The sequence below is a fragment of the Poecilia reticulata genome, chromosome 21 (genome assembly GCF_904066995.2).
Source record: "Poecilia reticulata chromosome 21, P_reticulata-male-v2, whole genome shotgun sequence".
Lineage (NCBI taxonomy): Eukaryota > Metazoa > Chordata > Actinopteri > Cyprinodontiformes > Poeciliidae > Poecilia > Poecilia reticulata.
The window spans coordinates 15305856-15332279 of NC_088850.1; the positions used below are offsets into that span (position 1 = coordinate 15305856).

The 26424-nt window shown below is 39.1% G+C and overlaps 1 protein-coding gene across 2 annotated transcripts; it reads left to right on the forward strand.

Moving 5' to 3' along the window:
* The first annotated feature begins 1574 nt into the window (after positions 1 to 1574).
* stum (stum, mechanosensory transduction mediator homolog) lies at positions 1575 to 25762 on the forward strand. Of its 2 annotated transcripts, XM_008398450.3 has the most exons (4): positions 1575 to 2529; positions 16443 to 16625; positions 20139 to 20147; positions 22610 to 25762. In XM_008398450.3, exons 1-4 carry the CDS (start codon positions 2319 to 2321, stop codon positions 22642 to 22644), a joined length of 438 nt encoding a protein of 145 aa, XP_008396672.1. In that variant the 5' UTR covers positions 1575 to 2318; the 3' UTR covers positions 22645 to 25762. The 2 variants fall into 2 exon arrangements, with proteins under 2 accessions (XP_008396672.1, XP_081458176.1); XM_081602050.1 differs by lacking the exon at positions 20139 to 20147.
* Positions 25763 to 26424: the final 662 nt, after the last annotated feature.

The following is a 26424-nucleotide window of genomic DNA, read 5'->3' on the forward strand; positions in this document are numbered from 1 at the left end:
TGACAGATGAGGAGGTGAAAAAGTGGGAGAGTCGAAAGGAAAGTCAAACATGGAGTTAAAAGGAGGTACAGGGTGAAGAAACAGAGACATGTGTCTTACATGTGGAAGAGCGGATGCATGAATAATTACTGAGATATTGACATTGGACGTCTCTTCGTCTTTCACGTTGTCACATTTTTTGCGTCATACTTTGTTCTGACCCTCCTGTCATCTCTCATCTTTTCTCTTCCATACTAGTTTTAATCCTCCTGTCTGTTGCTTCTAATTTGCTGTCAATAATTAGTTAGCACCCCCCACCCAACCAAACGTTGTTTAGATCAGAAATTTTTAGTTGATATAAATATTACAGCTATACACCAACGTTGGCGTTTTCTATCGTGTGGATCTGACAAAATTATGATCACATGCAGACTTTCCACACCAGATCCCCTTCAGCTCCTGATACCAACTATCCCCCCATGAGCTTAAATCCAAACATCCCTTGTTTGATCAGATTCAGTGTCTCCTCCTCATTGTTTCATCTGTGTGGTCAGACACTGTAAAATATCAAAATATCACTATATCAATCTGTAGAAGCTGATATATTCCTGTCGAAGAAGAACTGAATGCGTAAATCAGTTCAGATGGTGCTTCAGTGAAGTATTTAGTTTAGAGGTGTGTGAACCTCCAAACTAACACAAACAGCTTCTGCGCATCTTTAACTCATTAGTTAGGTTTTCACTTGAATTGTACATGATCAATGTCTCGCTGAAAGTGGAAAATGATGTCAAGAGGAAATTAGTAACCATGGCCACAAATATTTAAGTTTCAAAAAGCTAGGATATGTAATGGAGTGGGTATCCCTTTTTTTAGACCAGTTTGTTTTAAAAAGAACATAACAATTAGGTTTAATAATGATAAGTATAACAATTTCAAACAACTGTATGAACTGTGGGCTGTTCAGTAGTTCAGCTGGTACCACTGTTGTCTTGCATCATGAAAATCCTCCCAGCCTGGGGTCGTTTTTTTCACGTTTGCATGTTTTCCTTGTGCATGCATGTGTCCTGTCCAGGTACTCCAGCTTCCTCCCACTGTCCAGGAACATGTTAAGTTAATCCAAACTGTCCTTACTTATGAGTATGTGCATGTATGACCGTTTGATCTGCCCAGTGACGGACTGGCGATCTCTCCAGGGTGTGTCTGCTTCTCGCCCAAAGGTTACTGGAGAGAAGCACCAGCCCTGTTGCATTAATGTTTTTACGATCATTGATTTTCATGATCATGTGGATCAACCTGAGAGCATTTGAATCCTACCCTTCCATTATCTTTCACTTATTTCTGGAAACTCTCTTGTCTCTATGAACCAATCAACAAACAACATATAAATATTTTAACATTAAGATGCATAAAACATAAAACAATAGGTGCATTAGCTTCATCGACCGGATACACTTAAACTGCTTGTTGCATGTGACCTCATTGATTTGAAACACTGGATGGGTGTACTGTTTCTTTAAATGGAGGAAAGACAAGGGAGGAGCAGTGAGAGAGAGAGAGAGTGAGAAGGAGATGTAGTAAAATAAGCAGAGCTGTATTCATGGGTTCCTCTCCGTAAGAGAGGTGGATTTAGATAAGACAGAAGGATTTCACAGAAAGAAAGAAGGAAACAGAAATAAAGAAGCAAAGGGAGAAAAAAGAAGGAAAGAAAGAGAGGGAGAGAGAAAGAGGCTATACACATTTAACAGGATTTTTCTAAAAGCATTCCAACAATCTGAGGAGGAGTTATCTCAGATCAGCATCTTGCAAGATGTTTTACAAGGACTCAGCTCACTGACCTCTGATGAAGAGGTGGCTTAACGCGGAATATTTTTGCTGTTTTAAAGCGAAACTCTTTCTTCCTTTAAGACGTTTTTCTTTTTTCCTGACTGAAATCATTCTAAAGTCACTTTTCAAAAAGATTTCATCACCTCCTTTGCAGGATACGTGAATTTCAAAGACATTTCTTTACTCCCCAAAACCTTTGAGGCAAAGTGCTGAATGTTTCTCAAGTTGACTGGAAGTAAACAAATCTCAGAAAAGCATTAACCCTTTACTTTACATTCTAAATGCTTTTGGGCAACTAATTTATGCTTTCATTTATTAAGCTTTGAAAAGACAGCTGTTCACGTGAGCTGTTGAATTTGAAGTTGATCCTGCGTAAACTGAACTTCTTGTCAATGCACAGTTTTTAGACTTCAGCTGAATTTTCCCACATATTTGCCAAGCTGCTGTTGTAAAGCTTGCGCAGATATTTACAATTTTAGCATCTGGGTGAAAGAGAGAAAAAGAAGGGAAGACAGATGGCTCAGAAAGAAGGAGGAACAGAGCAGGGGCGCCTTAAAACAGAGGACAGTCTAGGGACCAAAACCATGGCTGGGGCCCCCTCGGCTGGTGGAGGAGTGGTGGTGGAGGTTCGGGAGAAGAAGGGACCTCTCCGGGCTGCAATACCCACAATGCCTTTCCCCGTGGCTGTCATTTGTCTTTTCCTAAACACCTTCATACCTGGGCTTGGTGAGTTCAAAATCGCTCTTTCTGTACCACCGCTGTCTGAAATTAACGCTACACGAGTTAGCGCCAAAGCTGAAGTTGATCATTGTTTGCCACTGCAATGACTGAATGAAGGTGTCATGCATGTGATGTCGTTGTTTATGTGTACAGCCAGTAAGACTGTGTGTGTAACATTGTGTGGTTACACCCATAAACTCTATGGTTTACCATAAACCCTGGGGTTAAGAGCATAGACTTTATCTTCGTGTCTATAAACTATCTGGTTACACCCGTAGACCATGTAGTTATAGCCGCCGGATCAACTGTGGCTCAGTGGGTAGTTGTCTTGCAATTGGAAGGTTGTAGGTTTGATTCCAGTTTTTTCCTGTCACCTGTTGATATAAGCCTGGGGTTAGACTACGGGTGCACTCTCACCAGGCCTGGTTAGTCCGCTTTAGTTGAAATCTAGTTTGTTTGCCTAAAAAGTCTGGTTTGTTTGGGGAGGTATGCATCAATGTGCCACTGGTCCAAAAGCAGGAAGTGAATTATAGTGCAGAGATTTCTGGGTAAATGCAACCAAAACAAACGTGTGAGTCTAGCGTTAGCTCCAGACTCGTTTTGGGTAAATGGCTCATTTACCCGAAACAAAAGAGAAATCCTACAACTGCTGAAATCCAATGCCTCTCCATTTTTGTTTACATTTTGCAAGAAGAAAGTTGCGTTCATGTCTTGTTCAGAGGTTTCCATGTCGATTCTTTCATTAGTTCTTGGCGCAGCGCCACCACAGGCGAGGAGGTGAACTGGTTTTTCAAAGAGTTTGGATTGTGAAAGAGAATAGCATCAGCTGAAAATACAACTAATATAGCAGTTCTGGTCCACAATAGAACTCAGTCTACCGAACCATCTGGAGTGAAAACACCCTCTGTGTCACATCAACCTTAATTCTACATAAAGTGGGCATTCACTTTTAAACAGAACAATGTCTGTTGTAACAAGAAAAAAAAAGTAAGCGTTTACCTAAAAGTCTAATTAGGTTTAGACTGAAATTATAACGGCACTCATAAAACTTTTCTTTTATATACATTAGTCTACGCCACAGGTTGAATACTTGAGTGCTAATGGAAATGTCTGACCTCTATTATTAATCACATCTGAAAAAACCCCACCTTTTTAGAGTGGTTGAGACGTGGCTAATTATCCGAATGATCCAAAATGTACTCTTTTTGCAGCTAGAATACTTCAAATTTCATATTTGTGAAACCAGGGCACTAGACATATTGGACGATGCTCTCACAAAGTTCCCCTTTGGCTCCTGACTTGCAAGTTCAAAAACTTGCCAGAGTGCATCTATCTCTGTGAAACACCTGTAAGAAAAGACAAATAAAGGCAGCGAGAGCTCTTTTTCACACCTCTTGAAAAGTGTAAGGTGTTTGAAAACGCAACCTGACTTTGCCAGGTGTTAATGCACTGCAACTAGAAAGTGTCACAATCTGGGTGAAGCAGAAATGTCACTGGTGTCATCATTATGGCGGCAATATTCTCACAGTGGATGGATAAATCAAGTCAAGTGTGGGCGACATTAGCGTAGGCAGACTCGTCATTTGTTATCAAGACAACAAACCTTGGCACTGTTTGGAGGAATGAACTCTTTATCAGGCTTTTAATCCAGATTAGTCACTAGCTCATGCAACGCTGAGTTTTACTCTGCGACTGCCGACTGGCAGGCTAGCAGATGATTGTTTCCTTTTTTACAATTTAACACTTTTGTGGAATATTTACATTAAATTATTTTCTCTTTATGTTTCTCACTGTTTATTTATCACTACTTCATTTCCACCATTTTCAGGCCAATGGAAATGAGTAATAATAGAAAACATGACATGTGAAAATCCCCCCCATTTAAAAAATGTATTTCAGGTCAAGTAGGTGTCTTTTTATGCCTTTTATGCTGTTTATAGCATGATTCAACAGAAACCATGTATGAGAAATTAGATATTTGCAACAGGCTTTAACTACGATATAACAACAAATAATAAAAATCAATATTGTTTTCTGTTGTGTGAAACATTAATGCAGTCAGTCTGATTCACTTGGTATGAATGAAACGGTATGAACCCTTTGTACTCTGAAGTCCGTCTGATCCTTCATCCGTCACTCTGCTGGGCGTCTACGTTTTTGCGTCACGTCACGCAGCAACATCTGGCCCCTAATGACACACAAACAAATATATGCAGAGTCTCAGCAGGTGGCATCATCCTCACTGATGTGTTGGTGAGCTAGAATAATTCTTTTATAAGAAATTGGTAACATCTCCCCACCCCCTAAAATTACTTCTTTTTTTGTTTATTTTGAAGCAGTTATTCAAAGTAAAAAAAAATAATGAAATAGAGAATGGAGAAAAAAAACTGACAATTTTCATGTGTTTTTCTTGGCATCAAATTTCTCTGTTTTCACTGAATATTATTCAGCTTTACCAAACAGGTTTTTTTCCTTTTATAATTCTCAATCTGCTCTGAAAGTCACTTTTTGAAATAAATACTGACTGACTCTGTCCCAGATGCCTTCTGAAAGCATCAAGGCGACGCTTCACCTCGGTGTGTCTAAAGCTTCTTGCTCACAGTGTGAGTGTGTGTGCGTGCAGGGTTTCTTTTTTTCTTTCTTTTTTTTTTTTGCCTGAATGCTTTGACATTTCATTGAATAGCTGGGGCTAGTTGCCATGACAACGATGACTAAAATTGCGTGCACGCGCGCGCGTGTGCTTGTGTACATATGTGTCATGGCCGTTTGGCTCTAATTGACATTGACTGAAAACGGCGTATCGTTCTCTATTCGGCCATAATAATAATAATAATAATAATAATAATAATAATAATAATAATAATAATAATAATAATAATAATAATAATAATAATAATAATAATAATGGAAGAGTGTGATTAAATTTGGATTTACCCCCTGCAGGAATTCATGCATAGGTGCAACAAATTAGGATAAATTTGTGGCGCAACATCCGGGACGCCGGTATTGTTTTGTGGAAAACACAAGCTGCAATTTTAAGGTCACTCATACGTCAAAAATTTAAAATAAAAAGAGTCGAATGTATCTAGAGGTTACTAATTCAAAGAAAATTAATTATGAGGGATGTGGAACCGTATGAAGTTATGGGGGTGCAGAACAGTTGAACCAGAAACACAGGATAAAAATTCACACCTTGTTCCCTCACTGTCTTAACTAATTAAGCAAAACATTCTGGTAATAGATAAGTGAGGATTTCTGAAATTATTTCCTTTTTCTAAATGCAAGAATAATAAGGGAATATTTATGCCTTTTTTTTCAAAAACTTGATTTAAATTATGAAGTATAGATTTATTTATGTAGCATTTAGTGTTATTCTAAGCTTCTTTCAATTCCTCCCAACAGAGCAGCAGTAAATGAGTCAGGTTTGGACAAACACTTATAGCTCTGCCCGTAAATCTTCTGTAGGATTCAGGGTTGGTGTGTGGGCTACTCTAAGACGTCGGAGTGATTGTCCGTAAGCCACATTACTTGGCATGCCTTAGCTTCCATTAAGATGCTGCTTCAATATTCTCACAGGATGTGGTCCCTTGTCATGCTATCTGCTTTGTGAAGTGTAACAATGGTCTTTGCGATCAAACACTTCAACGTTAGTTTCATCAGACCACAGGGTACCTTCAAAAATGAAGAACTTTGTCTCTGCATGGACATGCAAACTGCAAGCCAAATTTTCATTTTGCCTTTGGAGCAACGACTTCTTCCTCGCCGAGTGACACAGTTTCAACCAGCATCTTCTGAAGGTCTTATCCTTTAGCTCTTGGATTGATATTCCACCTTTTTCTGAACAGTATAATTACTGGACATTCTCGTTCATATAATTATTTGAACAGATGAACGCAGCGCCTTCAGATATCTAGAAGTGGTACTCACAGACGAACAAGACGTGTCAAAGTCATTTTCTTAATACCCTACCTGGTTTATTCTGATTTTTTTTTTACATGATGGGAACTGAAGGGATGTGTTTGAGGTGCTGTTTTTAAAAAATGTTTGCCCCCATGAGAAGCTCACGAAGCCATGATGTCATCATCTAGACTTCACCGAGAGTTGCTTAAAGATGTAATCATCTTAGTTCATTTTAATTTCTGACTCCCTCCTGACTTTGGTTCTCAGAGAGAAAAAAAAATAAATAATTTGGTTATTCTATATAACCTAAAACCAAAAAAATTCAATCTGATTTATTGTCTTTAATTGAGTAAAATATGTTATTAGTATTTTTATACAGACTTGTAAATCTGCTTCAGCTGCATGTAGTGCATACTTGTGTTTTGCAAAGTAGTTCCTAATATTGCTTCCAGTATTTTTTTTCCCTTTTGAAAATAATCTCATTTATCTATTAGACAGATTTCTACCATCTTGAACTTCCTGCCCTGTAGCATCTCCATGTTTTGGTTCTTACCAGCTTCTCCCTGTTATCCAGACTTGCATGCAGCAGGTGAGAAACACTGCTTTCGCATATCATGAAAATATTTGGAATTTCTTTTATGGTCATTTTGTGTTTTGTTGTGATGTTTCCCAGTTTACTCAACTCTATATTCTTTTTCTCTGTGCCTTGTTATCATTGACTCTTTATAAGCGTCCTTCCCTGTCTTCTTTAGTAATAAAATTGAACGCTTTGTTCCAAGGATTATCCCGTTCTTCCTCTAGAGCAGTTCTGCCCCTAACTTGGTGCGGGAACAAAACTGGTACCGTTTCCATGAATTGCCAGGACAGAAAACAAAGCAGATTTTTTTGACCAACATAAGAAGGAGGCAGATGTTATTATGAAAACATACTTTCAATACACATAATCAAGTTAATTATCGCAGCCTACTGCATCTTTGATAAATAACATTCTTTGCAAACTGATTCAATATCCCTTTCAGCTAATGACAGTTTAAAAAAAATAATATGGGAAAATTAGATAAACAGATTATTTCCTGAAAGTTTTTGGGGAAATGGAACCGAATATCAAATTTCTGAGAAATCCACACAGCAACAGTCCCCTATGTTTCCCTCTTGTTGATATGATAGATATTACACAACAAGAGTCTTGGTGATTGATTTAAATCTCATTCAGCTGCCTCTCTTCTGCTCCGAAAACAGGAAGCAGCAGAGGACAGAAATTAACACGGTTATTAGCACACTTTTTAACACATTAATAACCGACAACAAAGCCGAGCAGAGACTCTCACTCTGGTCAGAATTAACAAGTGTTTCTGAGTTGACGATTACGCTTTCGTTCTCTGTTAATTGAATCCTGAGACATTAACAGGCCAGAACTCGTGTGTGTGTGTGTGTGTGTGTGTGTGTGTATGTGCGTGTGTGTGTTTGGCTTAAGAGTCTTTGCTTCTTCGTGGAGAATTTGAAAGTGTTTATTTTCGGTCTAGCAGGTGCCATGCTAGGCGTTGCAACGCAGGGGATACGCTGCTCAACAGGAACCCATCTGTGCGTATCAATCACTTCACGTTGGCTTCTGGAGGAGGAAAACAACCGCTTGCTCTCGCTTGTTGCCATCTAAGCCGTAATTTCCAGGAAGCAATTGAGACATTTTTGAAGAGAAAGTTGATGAAAAGTAAATTAATTCCGGGTTTTAAATCGACTTCACGTTGACAACTGAAGTGGGTTCGGCTGATGTCAAACATGAGTGGCGTGGTTAAAAGCTCAGATTTGGACAGTTAATCTCCAATAACATTAAATCATCCCTCCGCTGTGTGTGTGTGTTTGAGTGTATGGAGGGTGGGATGGGACAGGGAAGTGTTGATGTCACTCATTAGCTCCAGAACCCCAGCACCCCGCCTCCAATTCAGTTTTTCTTGTAATTGGAGCCATGTGCTTGTACACAAGATCCAGCCTTCTTTGACCAATCATTCTGTCACTCTTGATGAACAGAGGACTTGCATTTAAGAATTTCACTGAGTATGTTGGCTCCCTAAAACGCAATCCTTTGAACCAGATCAGAAATGAACCAATCAGCATCAAGCTGCGCGGCTCCTCTGGGTTATTTTAAACCGTCTACTCTTGCATTTCTTTGTCACCTCGGGAGTGGCCATCAAATGACAAATGTTCAGCTATTTTTACCGTGTGCTGATTAGCTCCTTGCACTCTCAATATCGGCAGCACGCGCTGAAATCAAGAAACATGTTGAATTAGTTTATTTCAAGCAAGCAGGTTCTGAGTTTTAGAGAGGCAGTTAATCACAACGGCTAATAGCTCTTATTGTCTTAATTTGTCAGGCTGTGGTTTTAGAGTCCAGATCGAGTTTGAGATGTGGCATCCTGGCAACCTAAACAGAAAAGAGAGGGAGCTTTTACATTTGCTTTTGTGTTTTTCTAGATTGTCACCTATTGTGTTTCGTTTGTATGAAAAGGAGAAAAATACATTCCCACAACAAAATAACCTGCTGCAACGTCAGCGCCCAATTAGTGAAAAACATGCAACTTGCACAGCATGAGTTCTTTATTCAGCAGCAGGGTTAAGGCAGCTTTTTGTTCCAACATCAGACTTTTAATGACGTGACGCTCCGGCAGCTACAGGTTTACCTCACTAGATCCACAGAGTGTCCTTTTGATCAGCAAACATAATGAACGGTGAATATTACACAAACTGGTGGAATTGGAAATGTAAGCTGAACAACAAGCCCTGCTGAGATTTATCTGGACAGAACCTTCCCATTGCTCTTTCTAATACTATAGTGATATCAGAGAGGTAAATTGGTCTCATGTGGAACGCAGCAGTCACATGCCTTTGCATCCATGCGTGCACGTGTGTGCGACTGATGTCATGTGACGACCGCATTGATGCACTGACTCATGTTGACATTTCACCATGACGGAGTTTGCGCTCACATTGTGGGAAGTTGGTGCTGTTCTATCTCTGAAATGACCCTTCTGTGTCAATCATGCACACAAGCAGAGAGCTGACAGATTTTCCAAAAAACTGAGTTTGCTTTTGCAGCAACATGTTGAGTAGTTATATAAGACCTTGTAACAGATTTGGTGAACTTGTACTCTATACATAAAGAAAAACACCAACTGTTTTACCTGAATAATTGCAAGTTACCTAAAAAAGATTCCCCCTTTGGAAATAAGTTTAGATTCCTTATGTCTTTGTTGTCTTCCTCTCCCTTTAAGTCTTCTTCTCTTTTTGTCCTTGACACGCTCACACTCTGTCATTAGCCTCCCACACTGGCAGTGGGTGCCTTGTAGAGCTCTCTGTGTAATTATAGTAATAAGTCTGGCTAATATCTAGGCGCACACATTCGAACTCTCACAGTTTTCCTACATGCTACATACAAAAGGAGCTAAGAGCACAGGCGGGAAGGAGATCCCTCTGGAGGAAAAATATGGGAGATTTTTTTTTGGGTCTATCAATGTTGAGCTCAAGGGTTTGTTAAATTTAAAAGATATCACACAAGACAAGCCATTTTCACAACACAGTCTAATTCAGGCATTGCAAAGAATTGCGCAACAACTCAAGCATGCTGTGTTTCTCTGTTTCATGCAAGCAGCACCAGTTTCAGAAACCTGTCACTGTATTTTGCCTAGGAAATACAGCATTTTTTTTCTTTTTGCAGCACAACAGATATAGGGACAGAGAGAGAAAGAGCAAACCGAAGCAAAGCTAGTAACTAACTATTGTCACCAAGTGGCAGCTTGGTTGTGTCACAGGCGGTAAACGGTTTGTTCTGAGTTGAGGAGGCGGTGGCGAAGCGCCGGGGAGGCAGAGGAAAAGCCTGTTGAAGCAAATTAGTGCTGCTTTCTCAAGTTTGGTGTAGATTATCAAATGTCATCCGTCACGTTCGCCTCGCTGGTTATAAAAGACTCTTTTTTTCTAAAAGAAAAAACCATTCTTAAAACGTTTTATCTACTGTACTTCCCTATGCAGTTGAAGAGCGATTTAAAATAGGAAGAAGTAGGAACAGATAATAAAGAAATCATAACTAAATAACATAAAAGTTTAGCAGTCTTTCGGTCAAAACGAAATACATTCAAATGCATGGCTTGTGAATGTAAGCCAGAAGTTTCTCTCTGGAGCAGAACTTTAACTGAATTAATGCACAAATATTTTCTTTGAAAATTTGTGCCTTGTGAGCATTTATTATATTGAAGGTGAAGTGAGGATGCATCCTTTTACGTGAGCAAAACAGAAAATGTTAAGAAAACTAGAGCAGAAAAGATTGCAATATTCATTAAGGAGACAATTTGTAAAACGTTTTACTTCAACCAAATGTATGTATATCTCTTTAACTTTTAGGATCCTTAAGGATTTAGATTTTTGTTGGTGTTTCGATCATGTTCCAGTTGTTTATTTATGCTCAGCAGGTCACATCTCATTTCTCTGTGTTTGGTATTGCTAGTAAGGTGTTGCCATATTGGTTTATATTGTCTATGTTTGAATTTACTTCTCTCCCGACCCCACTAAAGGACAAGGGTGTACAGAAGATGGATGGATGGATGGATGGATGGATGGATGGATGGATGGATGGATGGATGGATGGATGGATGGATGGATGGATGGATGGATGGATGGATGGATGGATGGATGGATGGATGGATGGATGGATGGATGGATGGATGGATGGATGGATGGATTTACTTGTGTCACATTTGCATTAGTCCTTTCCCCTTGGTTTATGGATCCTTTTTCGTCATGATGAGCTTCTACAAGATATACAGCTTTGTAAATTTCCCCTTAAGTTGTCCCCACAATCAAGTTGAAAATGTATATATGCTAATCCGAGAAAATGAAACGGATGAGTCGATACGTGTAAAATAGCAGCATGAGTTTGAAACTTAATTTATGTCAACCTTGTCTCCGTTTCAAGATCTGACCTTCACCTCTAATGTACTGATTTATCACCATGGAAGCAAATTCAATCATTAATATCATTATTTTTGTTTTCATGGCAGCACACTCAGATGTGCAGCATTCCTGTTTTGTTACCCCGCTCCTGTTATGTTGTCTTAGGCCTCAACATGAAGCTATTTCTGGCTTTAAAAGAAATAAATCCAGTGGCCATGAGCCTGTTTCAAAGTAACCGCTGAGAAAATTCTTCTTGTTTATTGACTTTTTTGTATTTATAAAGACAAGAAAGAAATAGCTAAAAAAATAAAAAATAAATTCTATAGGCAATATGTCCAATTTTAGATATCAAGAAAACAGAAAAGTCTTTTACTCACAACTTCCTTTGCCCAGTGGACATAATAGATGATAAACACGTTAACGCCAGCTGCTCTGTGCAGGCGACACGTGTTATCAGTACCTGACAGAGTGAGCAGAAGTTGGAAACCAGACAGGAAAAAGTGAAAGTAGCCAGACCATATAAATCCTGTTGTGCATGCCAAAGCTCAGATGGAAGTGATGCGCAACCATGCAGCTTGCTGTCAGTCACGTCTGAAAGTGGGCGGCTCCGCCAGGCAGCCAGAGCATCTGTTGGTGGGCGAGGCCTCGTCGACCCGAAGATCCGATCTGAGCGGTTTATGTTCCTGCTGCTCTTTTATGCGAGAGGCTTTGAGGTGAGTTGCAGGTGAAAGATTGAGCACTTCAAATGCAAGAGGTCAAGGGGTGTTTTTCCACATCTTTTAGTGATTTAAGGGTGAAAGCATGCCGTCTAAGGTATGAGTTCACTGCACTTGTTTAAAAGGCTGATACATCTGCCCTATTTATTTATCTAGCTTCAAATTAAACAGAAATGATCTGTGATCAAACTGACTCGAACATGACCAGTCTGTGGCATTTCCTTATTTCCGACGAGTAACATTCAGCTGGCAGCCGGGCCATTCTCTCTCCTCCTTCCTTCCACCTGTTCGGCTTTTTCCTCCTGGTATTTGAATTCCTCCGAAGTGACGAGAACCGAAGCTTGCAGGGAGGAAAGGACCCAAAGTTGCGATGCACATGACGCCCACTGGCACTTCCAGTGTGGCTGTCAGCGTTTGCAGGAATCAGTTCAGATTTTGCAAAAAGAAGGAAAACAGAAAAGCTCGAAGAGACGACAGCCAGACATCAGCTGACTGTCTGAATGGAGATGTTGATTTGACTTCGAGAAAAGAGTCGCATGGACTGTTTGTTATTTTGAATATGGTGGTGCAACTTTATTTTAAAGCTATTTTTCAAATATGAGATCAATAATTTGCTTCAATTTATATGAAAAAAAAGATCAAATATTTTATGATTCTTCCTACAAACATGAAGTCGTTTTCTTTCCTTTCCTTTTAGTTTGCTTTCCGTGTTTAAAAAAAAAAAACATTGATTAGCAATCTAAACTGCTGAGACCACATTTGTTTTTCCTTTAACAGGTATTTTTCACCAAATACATCTAACTAAAGTACACCTGCATAATTCTTGTTGAGTTGCTAACCTCTGACAAACAACTGGATGTCTTGTTCCTTAACGTTTTTGATCAACAAACTCACAAAGTGCAGCAGATTTGCATTTTTAGTAAACGTCTTCTGATACAGTCCTGAACTCAAATCAGGAACTTGGAAAACCACAGAACAGTAATTCTTTTGGAGAAAAGCACTATTTATGTATGACTAAATGTGACTACATGAATAAATAAATGGAAATTGCTGATTCGCAATTAAAATACCCAGACTTCTCATAGGGATGTGCTACATGTACAGCGTGTTTTTCTTTAAGAAATCTTTGTTTTTATTTATTATTTATGTATTTTTTAGTTAAAGCTGATTATCTGAACTTAGAATGCAGATTAACAATGTGAATCTTTTAAGACTTAGTACAATTCTCGCAAGAAAAATTGTGGTTAATGTCGTAACCACAACTTGATCATACCAGCGAGTTTGGACTCAGTATGATTTATTCAGCTGCAATAGGACAGATTTAAATTCATACCTACTAAGGTGTTCTACATGAAAACGTATCCACACAATAGTTTTTATCCTCAGAATTTTAAATAATTACTTGAACAAACAACATTTTCTGGAAAAAAGAAAAAAATATGTTTTCAGCCTCGCAAAAAGACGACGTCTGATCGTTGTTTTAAAAAAATGTTACAATGTTTTTCTTCTTTATGGTTTTTTGAGGCTCCTATTTGTGACACAAAAAAAACACAAACACACAAAAGCACACTTATACATTTGTGTGTTCTCATAACACCATGCCTGTGTGTACAAGACTGAAACCTGAGTTGGCCAATTCAATATCCAACGTATCAGGGCATGTAGCATTAATAAGACGGGACTGTTTAAAATGCAGTGTTTCTGGGTAACGTTGTTCCTGTGTTGTCAGCTTATTAGAAAGAGTGGAGTCCCACTGTATGTTCACACCTGGCACACAAGACAGTTTTCAAGAAAACAAAAGCTAAAAGGCTACAGAAAGACAGACAGAGGAGTGAATTAAATGTGGATTTATCGCGTCTGACGCTGATGTTGTTGTCACATTTTAACAATAATATCACAAGGTTTTCCGAGATTGTTTCTCCCCACTTTAAATGCAGATGAATACGTAGCAACATCGCAGCTTCGTAAGCTGTCACTCAAGTAGGAAACGGTAACCACATCTACTGACGTTTCAGTAAAGTCAACCATAAATTAGTTTTTATTAACATAAGCCACCCTGTCCAAAGCAGTAAAAGTCCAGACAGCACGCTGACAGGCTATCAGCCGATTGGTGCGTCACTTCTAAGAAGAAATGATACATCGAACCCCTCGGATTTCTACTTTTGTGAGTTTATTTTATCACACTGATTTAGATCATCCAGGCAAAGATGACCTAACCCAATCAGGATTTTCTTTACAAAGGGAAGAAATATCTAAACCAATCTGCTCCAATGGAAAAAGTACCAAGAAAACACCTCGAATACATAAAGTACACACAAGTATACGTAAGAATATATGTAAGAATATAAATGGGAAAAACTCTGTTTTTATGCCACAGATTATGTTTATCAGAAAACCCAGAGTTCAGCAGTTTAACACAATTTACACTAAAACTGTGTCAGACGTCTGTAATCTAAGACATCTGACTGCTGTGCCAACTTAGTCTGAACCCCATTTGTGACTATAAATGGACAAATATACACAAGAAGGCCAAATCCAATGCAGTTCGTCGCTGGCGAGATAATCCAAAAGAAAAACACGGAGGCTGTGTAAGAATCATCCATTAACTTCATATCAAAGAGCAACAGTCATGCCTTTATGCGCGGAAAATGCTGTTCATGAGCATGTGTTGTCATGGAAACACAGCGATACAACAATGTGGCTTGTGTGCGCAGACAACGTGACAAACGTTCACACGGAACGTTTGCGGCAGCGATAAATGTGCCGAGGTGCTCTGGGTGAGGAGTGATGGTACATTCAGGGAAACGACAATTGTCCAGAGAGATGATCCCTTATTTCAGCTCATGCAGTCAATGGTGGGTTAATATGGCTGTGGGCTTCCAGGGAATGGAGACACGATGTCACAGTGGCTGCGAGCTGAGTGGATGTAAAATCACAGTTAAGGCTGGGTGCTTATCTACCAGTGGTTTGTAATCAATGCAGTTTATGTGGCGACTTGGTCTGCAATCCCTCTATACGTTTATGATAAACACAGTTTTAACTGGGCTCGGTGCAGAGTTTCGTTTAAATATGCAGACGTCTTAAACTTTTTCTTTTAATTTGATCTAGTTTCAGCCACAGACTTCAATGTATTTTACACACTATACCATCAAAAAGTATATGAGGATGAAAAATATCTAGATTTTACAATTTTTTACAAATAGGAAATATTAGAAAGGAATGGTTGATTTGTATTCAGTCTTCCTGTCGGGCTTTTTAAAAACGTCTCCATTACCTTTGAACAAGTGGACATTGACGTATTTCCACATTGTTCTTTGCATAGCAGCTCGGACTCAGTCCCACTGATTCATGATGTGTCCAAACGCTATTTTTGAAGTCTTACTGAAATGAGTTAAGTTTAGACTTTAACTAGGCCGTTCTAAGACGACTGTGCTTTAATTTAAACCATGTTCGGTCCTCGCAGAAGGTGAAGCTCTGCCCAAGCCTCAGGGTTTTTGCAGCCTTCAACAGGTTCTGGTTCAGGACTGCCCGGTATTTCTTCAGTCCATCCTCCCATCAGCTCTAATCGGCTACTCTGTACCTGCTGAAGAAGTTCATTCGCGCAGCATGACGCTGCCATTCCAGATGCATTCGAGGAAAACCATGAAAATCATTTTAATTTGAATTGGTCTGTCGCACAAAAAGCCAATGAAGCACGTTGAACTTTGTGTTTATAACCAGACCAAGTCTAAGGGTATAAATACTTTTACAAGGCTTCTTACTCTAAGCAGAAGAGCAGCAGCCTCAAAGTGCTGTGCATGTTTGCATCAACTTGTGTGCGTGCGTGCATGTGTGTGTGTGTGTGTGTGTGTGCGTGCATGCGTGTGTGTGTGGTGATCTTGTCTCATAGCTCGGAGTCAGAAGAGTTGGGGGACTGTGAGATATCCTTGAAATTTTATGAACTTCATAAATCTGAAATTTGTGTCAAGAAGATGAATGCTAGCACCTTAGATCATACTCCAAATGTTTAAAAAAAGCTTATTACATTTCCATTGCTTATTGTTTTTTTTATCTTGTAGTAATTATGCTAGATGAGTATAGAGAAGACTTCCTGAGCAGCTCCAGGCCCTGCTGTGAGTTTCACTTCAGATTGACTGGTGAATTGTTTTCATCAAAGTGCTCTGGTCTATTTCCCAGGGAAGACAGTTGTTTGATATAACTCACCGGAGATGAACCAGAGTGGAAAACTACTTTAAAAAGCCCTTAATCACGCCAGTCTACAGATACCACAGAGCCAAATACAGGGCAGTTTTTTGTTGTTGTTTTTTTTTTTTTTAATTTTGATAAACTGTGCAGCTCAGGATTTTCTCTCTGTTTCTGTCGCAGGAACCTTCGTCTCAGCGTTCACCGTGCTTTGCGGCGCACGCAGCGAGTTGATCTCAGAGAGAGGCGTGTGCTGCGTGTTCTGGCTCAACATGGCGGCTGCCCTCATCCAGATCCTGACAGCCGTCATAATGGTCGGATGGATCATGAGCATCTTCTGGGGGATGGACATGGTCATCCTGGCGAGTCAGTAGCTGCATTTATCTGTCCTCTGCTCAATCTTCTACAGTTTCCCTTTGAGTGGTTTTAGTGTTAACTTTTCTTTTTTCTAATAAGTTAAACATGTTTTCCTTTTAGTCAAGTCAAGTCAAGTCAAGTTTATTTATATAGCACTTTAAAACAGTTCCACTGACCAAAGTGCTGTACAGCCACAAAATTAAAACAAGTGAAATAAAAATTAAAAGCACACTAACACCAAAAATACAATCACTTAAAATGAAGACACACAATGCAATACAAGAACATACCCAAATATGCAGTCATAAATATCACAATAAGTAATCTAAAAAAAAAAAAAAAAAAGCAATAAAAGTAACTAAAAGTAACAGCAGCAACATTAGGTAAAATGTTGACTCAGGAGCTGATTTGGTGGTTTGTGCCCTCCTACGTCCTCCTTGTCCAAAAAGTTTAGCATTTCTAACACTAGCTAGGTTTTAGATTGGTGCTTTGTTTTCATGTTTTTTCCTGTTTCACAGTTAGTACGCCCAGCATATGCCAGTCTGAAAATGATCTGTCTGAAAAGGGTCAATTATACATTAATTTTTATTTTTGCAATTCGGTTAAATTCGTAACAAAAGAACAAAAAAGGCCAATGTATCCCACTTAGGTTTACCCTTATTCAAACTCATTTGTTTAACCAAATGCAACAGTTTCTAATATTCTCACCTGAAGCCCCTCAGGGGAGCTGATGTAGGTGATGAAGGTGACACAGAGTTTTATAGTGAAGGGTACACTCTCCTGTCATGGTGTGCTATTTTGGGATTTACTTCCCTCTGGATCATGCAAGCTTTTCAGATATATATGCAGGCAACGCGTCTCCATTTTCTTGAATCTGACTGCTTGACGGACGTGGCGATGAGCTGCTGCCTTGTGCTTAGGGTCAAACTTCACGTCTTTAAAAGGAAAAAACATTTAGGTGAGCAACCAAAATGAAATGAAAAAAAATGTTATTTGAGTAGAATAGCATCCAGACTTAAGCAGTTTCTATGTGAATATTCCTCTACAGCAGAGGTTCCCAAACTGGGGGGGTGGCGCGGGAACCCGTCTGGATGAAAAAAAAAAAACATGAACGCTGTATGCGCTGGGTTTTTACTCTCTGTTATCCCTCTGTCAATTTGATACAGTAGGGGCTTCCACACTTCCCATATCTGTGTCCTCTGTCACTTTTATTATTAGTTAAAACTGTTTAATCTACGGAGCCCCTAAGGGGACATGGAGAAAAAAAAAGGGAAAGAAATCCCGACTTATTATCTCGATATCCCGAGAAACTAAGTCGAGATCTCCAGACTTATTATCTCGAAATCCCGACTTATTATCTCGAAAGTCGGGATCTCGAGATAATAAGTCGGGATTTCTTTCCTGTTTTTTTCTCCATGTCCCCTTAGGGGCTCCGTATTAATCCGTTGTTAACATGTGGTAACCTATTTTTCCGAGCTGCCTTAAACGCAACAAGAACGCTACGAAGCTCGCATTGGGTTTACACCTGTGCGGCAGCGAAGGAGACCTGCTGCTGCTGTGCAGAGCTACGCAGGTGTGTTAGAATCATGGCAGCAAACCAGCAAAAATGCAAAGAACGTTTCACAGTTTTTCCCCCAAACTAACCGACTGAGTTGAGTAAAGCTGCTGGATGCAGGTAATGTTAGCTAAAAGATGACTAGCTAGCTAATATCAATACATCACGTTAAGCTTAACAAGTAGCCTGTAGGCTACGGATGTTGTCTATGTTCAGCTACGTACATTCATTTTGCCCCCAAGGGGGTCGCGCCCCCCTCCAGGGGCAGGGAGTCTCTAAGAATCCTCTCTCCCCCCTCCCACCCATCGTTCAACCAGACAGCTATTTGTAATCCATAGAGGGGGGGCAGAAAATATTTGGAAACCACTGGGGGGGGGCGCAGGAGAAAAAGTTTGGGAACCACTGCTCTACAGGTTTGAAGACGAGCTGTGTTTACGTCAGCGGTTTTGGTTTTTGAGCAATATGGTTTCCGGGTTACTCCACTGTGACAGTAAGGCATATCTTCACTCTGTAATCATCTCACGTGGTTCAGCTTTCTAATGAGGTCAAGATTATAAATGGTGCTATTGTAGCTAGAACGATAAACCCACTTTTTTAAGCAAGAAGGAGTCGTTTTGGGAAAAAAAATAGGAATTACAAGCAATTCAAAAATGCTAAAATGAATAGCAAACAACATGCTAACTGATTGAAATGCTCACTTTTATGATTGAGGCGATTAATATTTGTTTTGGTTGCTGGGATTAATTCATAGCAAAAAAAAAAAAATCTGAATTACACCACTCCTGTTCTTTGGTAGCAATATCACCAAAATGATATAAATCCACTGAAAAACCCACATGTATTCAAGATATCTTGTATTATTTATAAACATCAGATGCAAGAGCGTGTCAAACAGAGATGGGAAGGTGGGCAAATTTCACCTCCCTCTTCTCTGTCATGAAATGTATTCTTCTTCTACTTCTTCCTCTTCTTCAGTAGCAACGCCTGAACTGGCTGCAGCACACAGAACGAGTCTCTATCCCCCCCAGTGAGCTGAGGCAGCCTTTGAATTAGTGCAGAACTGCCTCCTTTGTGAGCATGCATGAGTGTGCACATGTGAGGAGGTTGCTGCCTGTGTGCGATCAAAGCGCATCAGCTCACACACACATGCCTGGAAGACGGTGTGTGCGCATGTGTGTGTGTGTGTTCGCAGTGCTGTGAACGTTGAGTGTCTGTTTGGAGCCAGTGCCCCCCGCTGTGTGCCGGTGTGTTTTTGTGCACGGATCCCGACTGGTTTTCAGGCCTCCGGGTTCTTGTCTTCCTCGACCGTCGCTGCTGAAATTTCTGATTTCTGCTGGCTGCTGCAGCAGCAGCAGCGCTGCTGGGTATTTCTGTTGTGTTTTCTGGTTAGCAGGGCTTTTCGAGCCCAACTCGTTCACGCATGTTTGGGTAGAGGATTAATTGTCAGATCATTATTACAGCACAAGTCTCTGCGGCTTTGGGAGTTGGTACTCTCTTTCAGCTGCACTCCTTTTCTTCCTTTTTTATTTTGCCTCCAGCAATTCAATCGGAAATATTGGATTTTTATCAGTTTTCCTGTTCTCTTGATCAGCCTCCATATCTATTTTCATGTTCTCTCTCTCTCTCCATATATGTAATGATTTCGGTGTTATTTTCCCCTACTGATCCTTTTCCATCCCTATCTGAAAAATTTCTATTTGATCTCTCCACATTCTTTCTTCCCCTCTTTTTCTCCTTTCTTCCTCTGCCTCTGTTGCTTATCTTCACTTCTATTCCCCAGTCTCGGTCTCCCTCTTCAACCATTGATCCGGCAAACTACAGTTGTGTTCCTGTAAATGCTTTCAGTAGCTAATGTAATATATCTGGATTAAGGGATACATAGAATGCAGCAATTTTGTTCTAAAAAAAATTATGGCTAACCTTGTCTTTGTCTCATCTTTTCTTTCCTCTGCTCTCCATTTGGAAAGTTTCTGACGGTAAGCGTTTTTGTTGTTTTTCTTCACTCGCTGTCCAAATTCCCACCAGTTGCATCGCAATCACTTTGTGGCAAAACTCTGCTTGCTAGCCATGAATCAGCTTTTAATAGTACATGATGATTTTCCACAAGCTGTCAAAATTCCTCAAAGAAAAAAACCTCCACGTTGTCAAATTGCAAAGACTTTGTTGTCATGAAGCTTTTCGGATTACACAGTCACTTCTCAAACAGCACCTGAAGCACAAAAGCTGACAAAATCTGTGACTTTGTGAATAAAAGACATATGTATGTGCTGATCATTTGGTTCTTCACCTGTAATTTGGTCTGATAGAAAAATCAGAAGTGTAAAAGAATGAAAGAGCAGCTTTTTTTAAAAGTCTTATGCCCCCCTTATACTCCATGAATAAACAATAAACATATGTTAATTTGTTAGTTTGTATTGATAGGACGTTAGCATTTAGTTTGTTTTTGTCCAAACACCTTGGAGAAAACAACGGTCTCTGTGGAACTTCACCTTATATCTCATCAAAAAGGACTATAAACCGTAGAATCCAATGAAATTTTAATTTTAATAGTTGTTATTGTTGTTCATCTTCTTTGGACCTAATTATATAAAACTAGTCACTGCATTCATAATGGACATGGTAATGTGAGACGCAATCGAACCCACAATTAATTTAAGTGAGTTTTTGCTGCTCATCCGCCCCAAGATCTGTTTTAGATTGTAACCAAAAAATTTTTTCCTCAACAAGTTTGGATGAAAATGTAACATTCATCACCATCTACATGATGACAATATATATTTAATAGATTAAAAATGTTAATGTTGCAGCAATGTTGTACCGCCGCAACACAGTGAAACACTTGCCGTCCATATCGCAAAACAAAATTCATCTCTTTCTCTAACAAGAAACATGCACTTATGTAAGATTTGAGTTTTACAGTGGAATATTTTGCTATGTAAACGGTCTAAGCTTTTGTTTCCCTCAGGCAGATTAAATCAGATCCCTGCTTGTTTGCTGTGTGCAGCTCCAAGAACTGTGTTTGATGTCACCAAAATGTACAATTTAAGATTTCAAAAACAGTATGTGTGTCTTTGTTGCAACAATTCTGGCCTCTCAGTTTGTTTGTTTTAACCTTCGAGGCAACTGGTCAAATGTAACGGAAAATAAAATGAATGGATTTAGTCAGATGTCTCCCACACTGGCTAAAGCACTAAATAAAGCAAAGCTCCCTCAGCAAGCCCGGCTCGACTCTGCCAACAAAACAAGTTCTTGGGCGCAAACTCGGTTCCAAAACTCCCTTTTATGTCACTCTTGTGCAGAAGTTGTCAGCACGTTGCTTATTTTTGTGTTACATGCTTGTACTCACTGCTCACCAAAAACTAACTTGGAGTTTGCTGTCACTGCTGCTTCTGCAATATTTCACACATCCAACCACCCACTATCTTCACAGCCTTTCCTCTGTTTGGCACTCCGAATAAGAGAAATTTGTCGTGCTAAGTCTGAATGTGTATTAGTTTGTTGGGTTTTTTTTTTTTTACTGATAGTTCTGGTCAGAGGTTTGTCATGTGATTGAATTTTTTTCATTCCCAATAAGATTTGATTTAATATCCCTGGAAGGTTGTAGTACAACCACATGCTTTTTGTACCAATCGACAAGTTTCTGGCATCATTCTGGTTAGACGGTTATTGGCAGAATCAGCTCAATTCATATGTTTTTTTGTCTATTCCTTGCCATTAAGTATGGTCCATGACATTTCAGTTGTCACTCACTCGAAAGGCTTAACGTTATCCAGCTTCATTGTTTCCATAACCAGCTTTGACATGTGTCCTCATTGTCCAGTTGGATCACCAAATTGTGTCTAATTCTCAATCATCTGACCCAAACTGTCCGTATCAGATGAAAGCAAACTGTTTAGGATGTTCAAGAACAATCCAAACTTAACATCTTCAAAGTCAACTGAAAGTGGAGGTTCAATGCCTACAAGTCAAGTACCTTTGTGAGAGAAGTTTCTTGATCAGCTGAGGCACAGATTTAGTTATTTGATCACAATGGTGCGGAGAGTAAATTGAGAAATCAAGCTGAGGCTTTCAAACCTCAAAATAATTTGCCAGCTGTCAAGCATGGTGGTGTTAGCATCCAGCTTGGGGTCTTTTTAGGGGTCAGTGGTAGGGGGGATTGCTGAAAGTGGAGGAAATTATGAAGGCAGAGGAAAGCCTTCAACTTCACCTTATCTTAAAAGTTAGACACAAAGCTTATTTGGGTGACGATAAGCATCCAGAATAAGCTCAGAAATGTATTCTGATGCAAACTCTTGACCAGAACTGCAAACAAATCTAAGAAACCTGGTTAGTATTCATGAGCTACTAATCCGCTGAGCAAGTCTCTGCCTTTTGTCTCTTGTAATCTTTGCATATCAAACTATAAAGTTTTTTTTGTGTGTCTTTCTTGATTCCTCAGGCTGTAGAGACCAAGGTATCCCTCAAGATGTCTGAGACGCGTCTCTCTCGCATTCACTGACGGATCATATGAAGCTTGCCCAGCAAAACCACAACGAAGGCAAACTTTTAACGACTTTTAACTTGATATTGAGTTGACAACAGCGTATGGCAGCGATGTGTAAAAAAAAAAAAAAAAAAGAGTGGATATGAATTGACTCATGGCTGGCTGCTGATTTGCTCAACACCAGACTGCATTTGTGTTTATATTTAAAAAGAATTTGGACATAAAAAAAAAAAAGATCATTGTGTTTTATCTTAGAGAGGAATCCTTTCCTTGGCTTTTGTTTTTGCCAAAAAGGAATAATTGTTAGCTAGTGTTTGACTTCAGTATTAGCTTGAAAATTTTTTGAAAATCCAGTGAAATTGTAAATCCAACAACAACAAAAAACAATTTCATATGATCATTAGCTGTTTGTGAAATTTGACAGAAGGCCAGATTGTTGTTTCCACTGCTGAACTGGAAGCTGAGCAGCTATGTGTCACATTATCTTTGGTTTCTCTTAAGGTTTCTCTTAGGTTTATCTTAGGTTTACTCTCTGCTTATAGAGCTGTAAATTAGCACAAGCTAGGGCATTAGCATCTTTTACTTGTAAATCTTGCAATATTTTTAACCTCCCCATTAAATTTCACCCCTGCTTAAGAATGGCTTAGTGCTTTCATTGTTATTATAATTAAAAGAAATGAAATATTTAGTGGCAAACAGCTAGTGGTGGATACTTTGTTAGCACAAATTAATGCTAACACTTTACAGAAAGGGCTAGCATGGAATCAGTGCATTACCAAACAAACACATCTTTCTCAAATATTTTTATTTCAACTCTACTCTTTTGTTTTATCTTTAAAAAATAAATTACAAAGATGTTTGCTAAGAATATGACTTTGCTAGTTAAAATATGCTTGTTTATAAAAGTTTTCTTTCCAAAAGGATTCATCTTTCCTCATTTGAATTTTCACACATCCTAAATGTGTAAATCTGTGCCAATGGGATTTTACACATTATTCAAGCTTCAAATCTAATTAGCAAGTCTTAAAATAGTGGCTCATTGCGCTTGACGTGGCCACAACCCCGTCTGTCACTTTAAAGAAAAGACTAAGCCTTGAGAGATTGCGGCTGGTTACAAGTCTGCACTGTCATAAATACAACACTCCCAATGTTGGAGACTGAAAGTGGAACAGTACCAGCAAAGGAATCTGAGAGGGCATCGGGTTAAAAGTGAGAAAAGTCTCAATCATCCACTAGAAGGTTCCCTTGGAATCGTTGCTCTGAACAAGAGCTTTCTCATGGTAGCCAGACAGCGGACCGCATCGCTGGCTTGTTTCCAGGAACTTTATCAGAGGTCAAAGAGCATCCTGAAACCAAATAGCTTCCCCAAACTTGAGCAGCAAAAACTTCAGGATCCGGAGCCAGACCAGGGTCAAAAGCTAATAACTCCTGGATCTGGATCGGCCTCATATTCATACCAACTTGTTTATTATTTTTGAGTAGGTGAGCCACTGGGTCACTTTGGCTCGACTGCGATCAAAAGGAGCGCATTAAGTCAAAACCTCTGTGAGCTCGTTTGCTGAAAATGTTTTAAAAATACGTAAAGTGTGCTCAGAGAAGGTCATGTATGAGCTGACTCGAGCCAAGTGAAAGTTTGGGTTGGCAAATGTATTCTAGATAATAGTCTGTTTTTCTTTATATACAAGCTGAGAATAATGTGATACACAGTGGACACAGATTATCACAGTTTGCTGCTTTCCAACTCCTAGGATCTGATGGAGCTGTAACTACTCCGATTAACACACAGCAACAGTGTGAATGTATTGAAATTTGCTAGTGTTTTATTCAAAGTGTATTTGTATACAAAGTTCCTTCATTTGGTCAAAGCATAGTGTAATTTTAAAACTGGCATTAACAGATATTGCTTTCCTGCCACTGTAACATAGTATGTGGAGTAGTGGGGTATTATGCGGGACAGACAAAACGGCTACAAAACGTAATGATTAAATTGGTAATTGTGTCAGCTGCATCAAACTTAATGTGAACATTTCAGGTTCGGTTCCCGTACCTTTTATGTGTCGTCTGTATTTTTAACCAAATGCCTTTTCAATGATACTGCTGTTTTGTATATACATATAAAAAACAATGTTTTTATGTCTTTTTATGTTGTACAGTGTTTATATGCAAGATGATGATGATGATGATAATAACAATGAATGATGTCTGTAAAGGTGATATTATTCTATGCCTTACAACTGATCCATGTTCTCTTAAGTGGCTGACGTGTCTTCATTTTATTTAGACTTAGAAGCAGTTTAAGCATCCAGATAAAACATAACACTGTAAGTATATATTTAGTAACTTCTGGTATGTGTCATGGGAATCCTTGTATCGTTGTTTAATAATGACTTTGTGCTAGAGTTTTTGGTGAAAACGTATTTGGCTCCCTCTGTCTTTGCTTTTCTGTTAGATGAGCAAATAACTTTTTTTTAAATTAGACACAGCTAACCTGAGTAAACACAAAATCTTCTTTTTAAATTATGATTTTGTGTTTCAATGGACAAAAGCTATACAAAACAAGCTGTTGGATTGGACAGCTTTTGTCACTTAGCTCCAGACTATTTTCTTTATCAGTGAACTTTTTTTATTTTATTTTTTTTGCTGTCAAATGAGAGTATATAATGACGTGTGCTTGCCAATACAAATGGAGATCTTAGAACTTTAAGTCAGAGTTTCAGCTTATTTCTGTGGCACTAGGATAAACATAAGCAGCTTGAGGAAATAGTCAGCCTAAAATGTAACTTTCGTTTGTGTGGACATTAATTACTGAATTATGTACGTTGTTTTTTTTTCTATTGAAATCGCAAATGTATTCTTCCTAGTTTTTCCTGCTTATAAATTCAAGCGCTGTGGGTTTCTGTTTTACCTGCAGCCTTTACCATGTGGTCAGCCTTAGCTTCATTTCTATGTTCAGTTTTTTTTATGATTGCAAATAAAGTGTGAATTTATCTCTGACTCATGAACAAACCTACACGTCTGAACATGGCTGTAGAGCCTCCTGCTGATGGTGATGTGGCAGTAGTCAACGCTGATGTCTCTGTTGTTTTGAACATTAAAAAAAAAAAAACATAATCCACGGTTGTGTGTTAAGCAGTGATTATCAGGGATTTTTTTTTGTTTTTTCCTCTACAAATCCCAAAACATTTAAACGCCAAATGTGTTATGCTTAAAACAGTTTCTCAAATAAATTGCCATCCAATTTGCATTTCCTACAGCACGTTAAACTTATTCTCATGGGCGCATTTCCACAATTACTCCAAACTACAAAAAGTTTATTTCTGTTTCCATGACAAAAAATAGTGAATAGTCTCACTAACGATCTCTACCGCGATCGTGGTTGTGAGGGTATAAAAATAGTGCTAAACCACACTGAGGTAAACTGTCGAGGGCTGATTTCTGAGCTGTTTGTCTGAAATGATTGCACTGAGACTCGCTGACCGACTCGCTGGCTGTCCTGTCTCACCAAATAAGGATTTGTTGCTGCCTGCTCTTTGCGACCAGACAGTTCAGGGTGTAACATCCTCCCAACGCTCCCGCTGAGCTCTTGGTCTTGTAAACACAACCGGATTCAGAGATGCCTTTCAGCTACTTGACTCTGGAATCATCTCAAAACCCTGCAATGTCACAAAATACACACACATGACTGAAGACATGATAAATAGAAATATTTGTTGAAAAAAAAAGTTGGATTCACTATGGGGTTCAAATTACAGGCCACTTTTACATCTTTT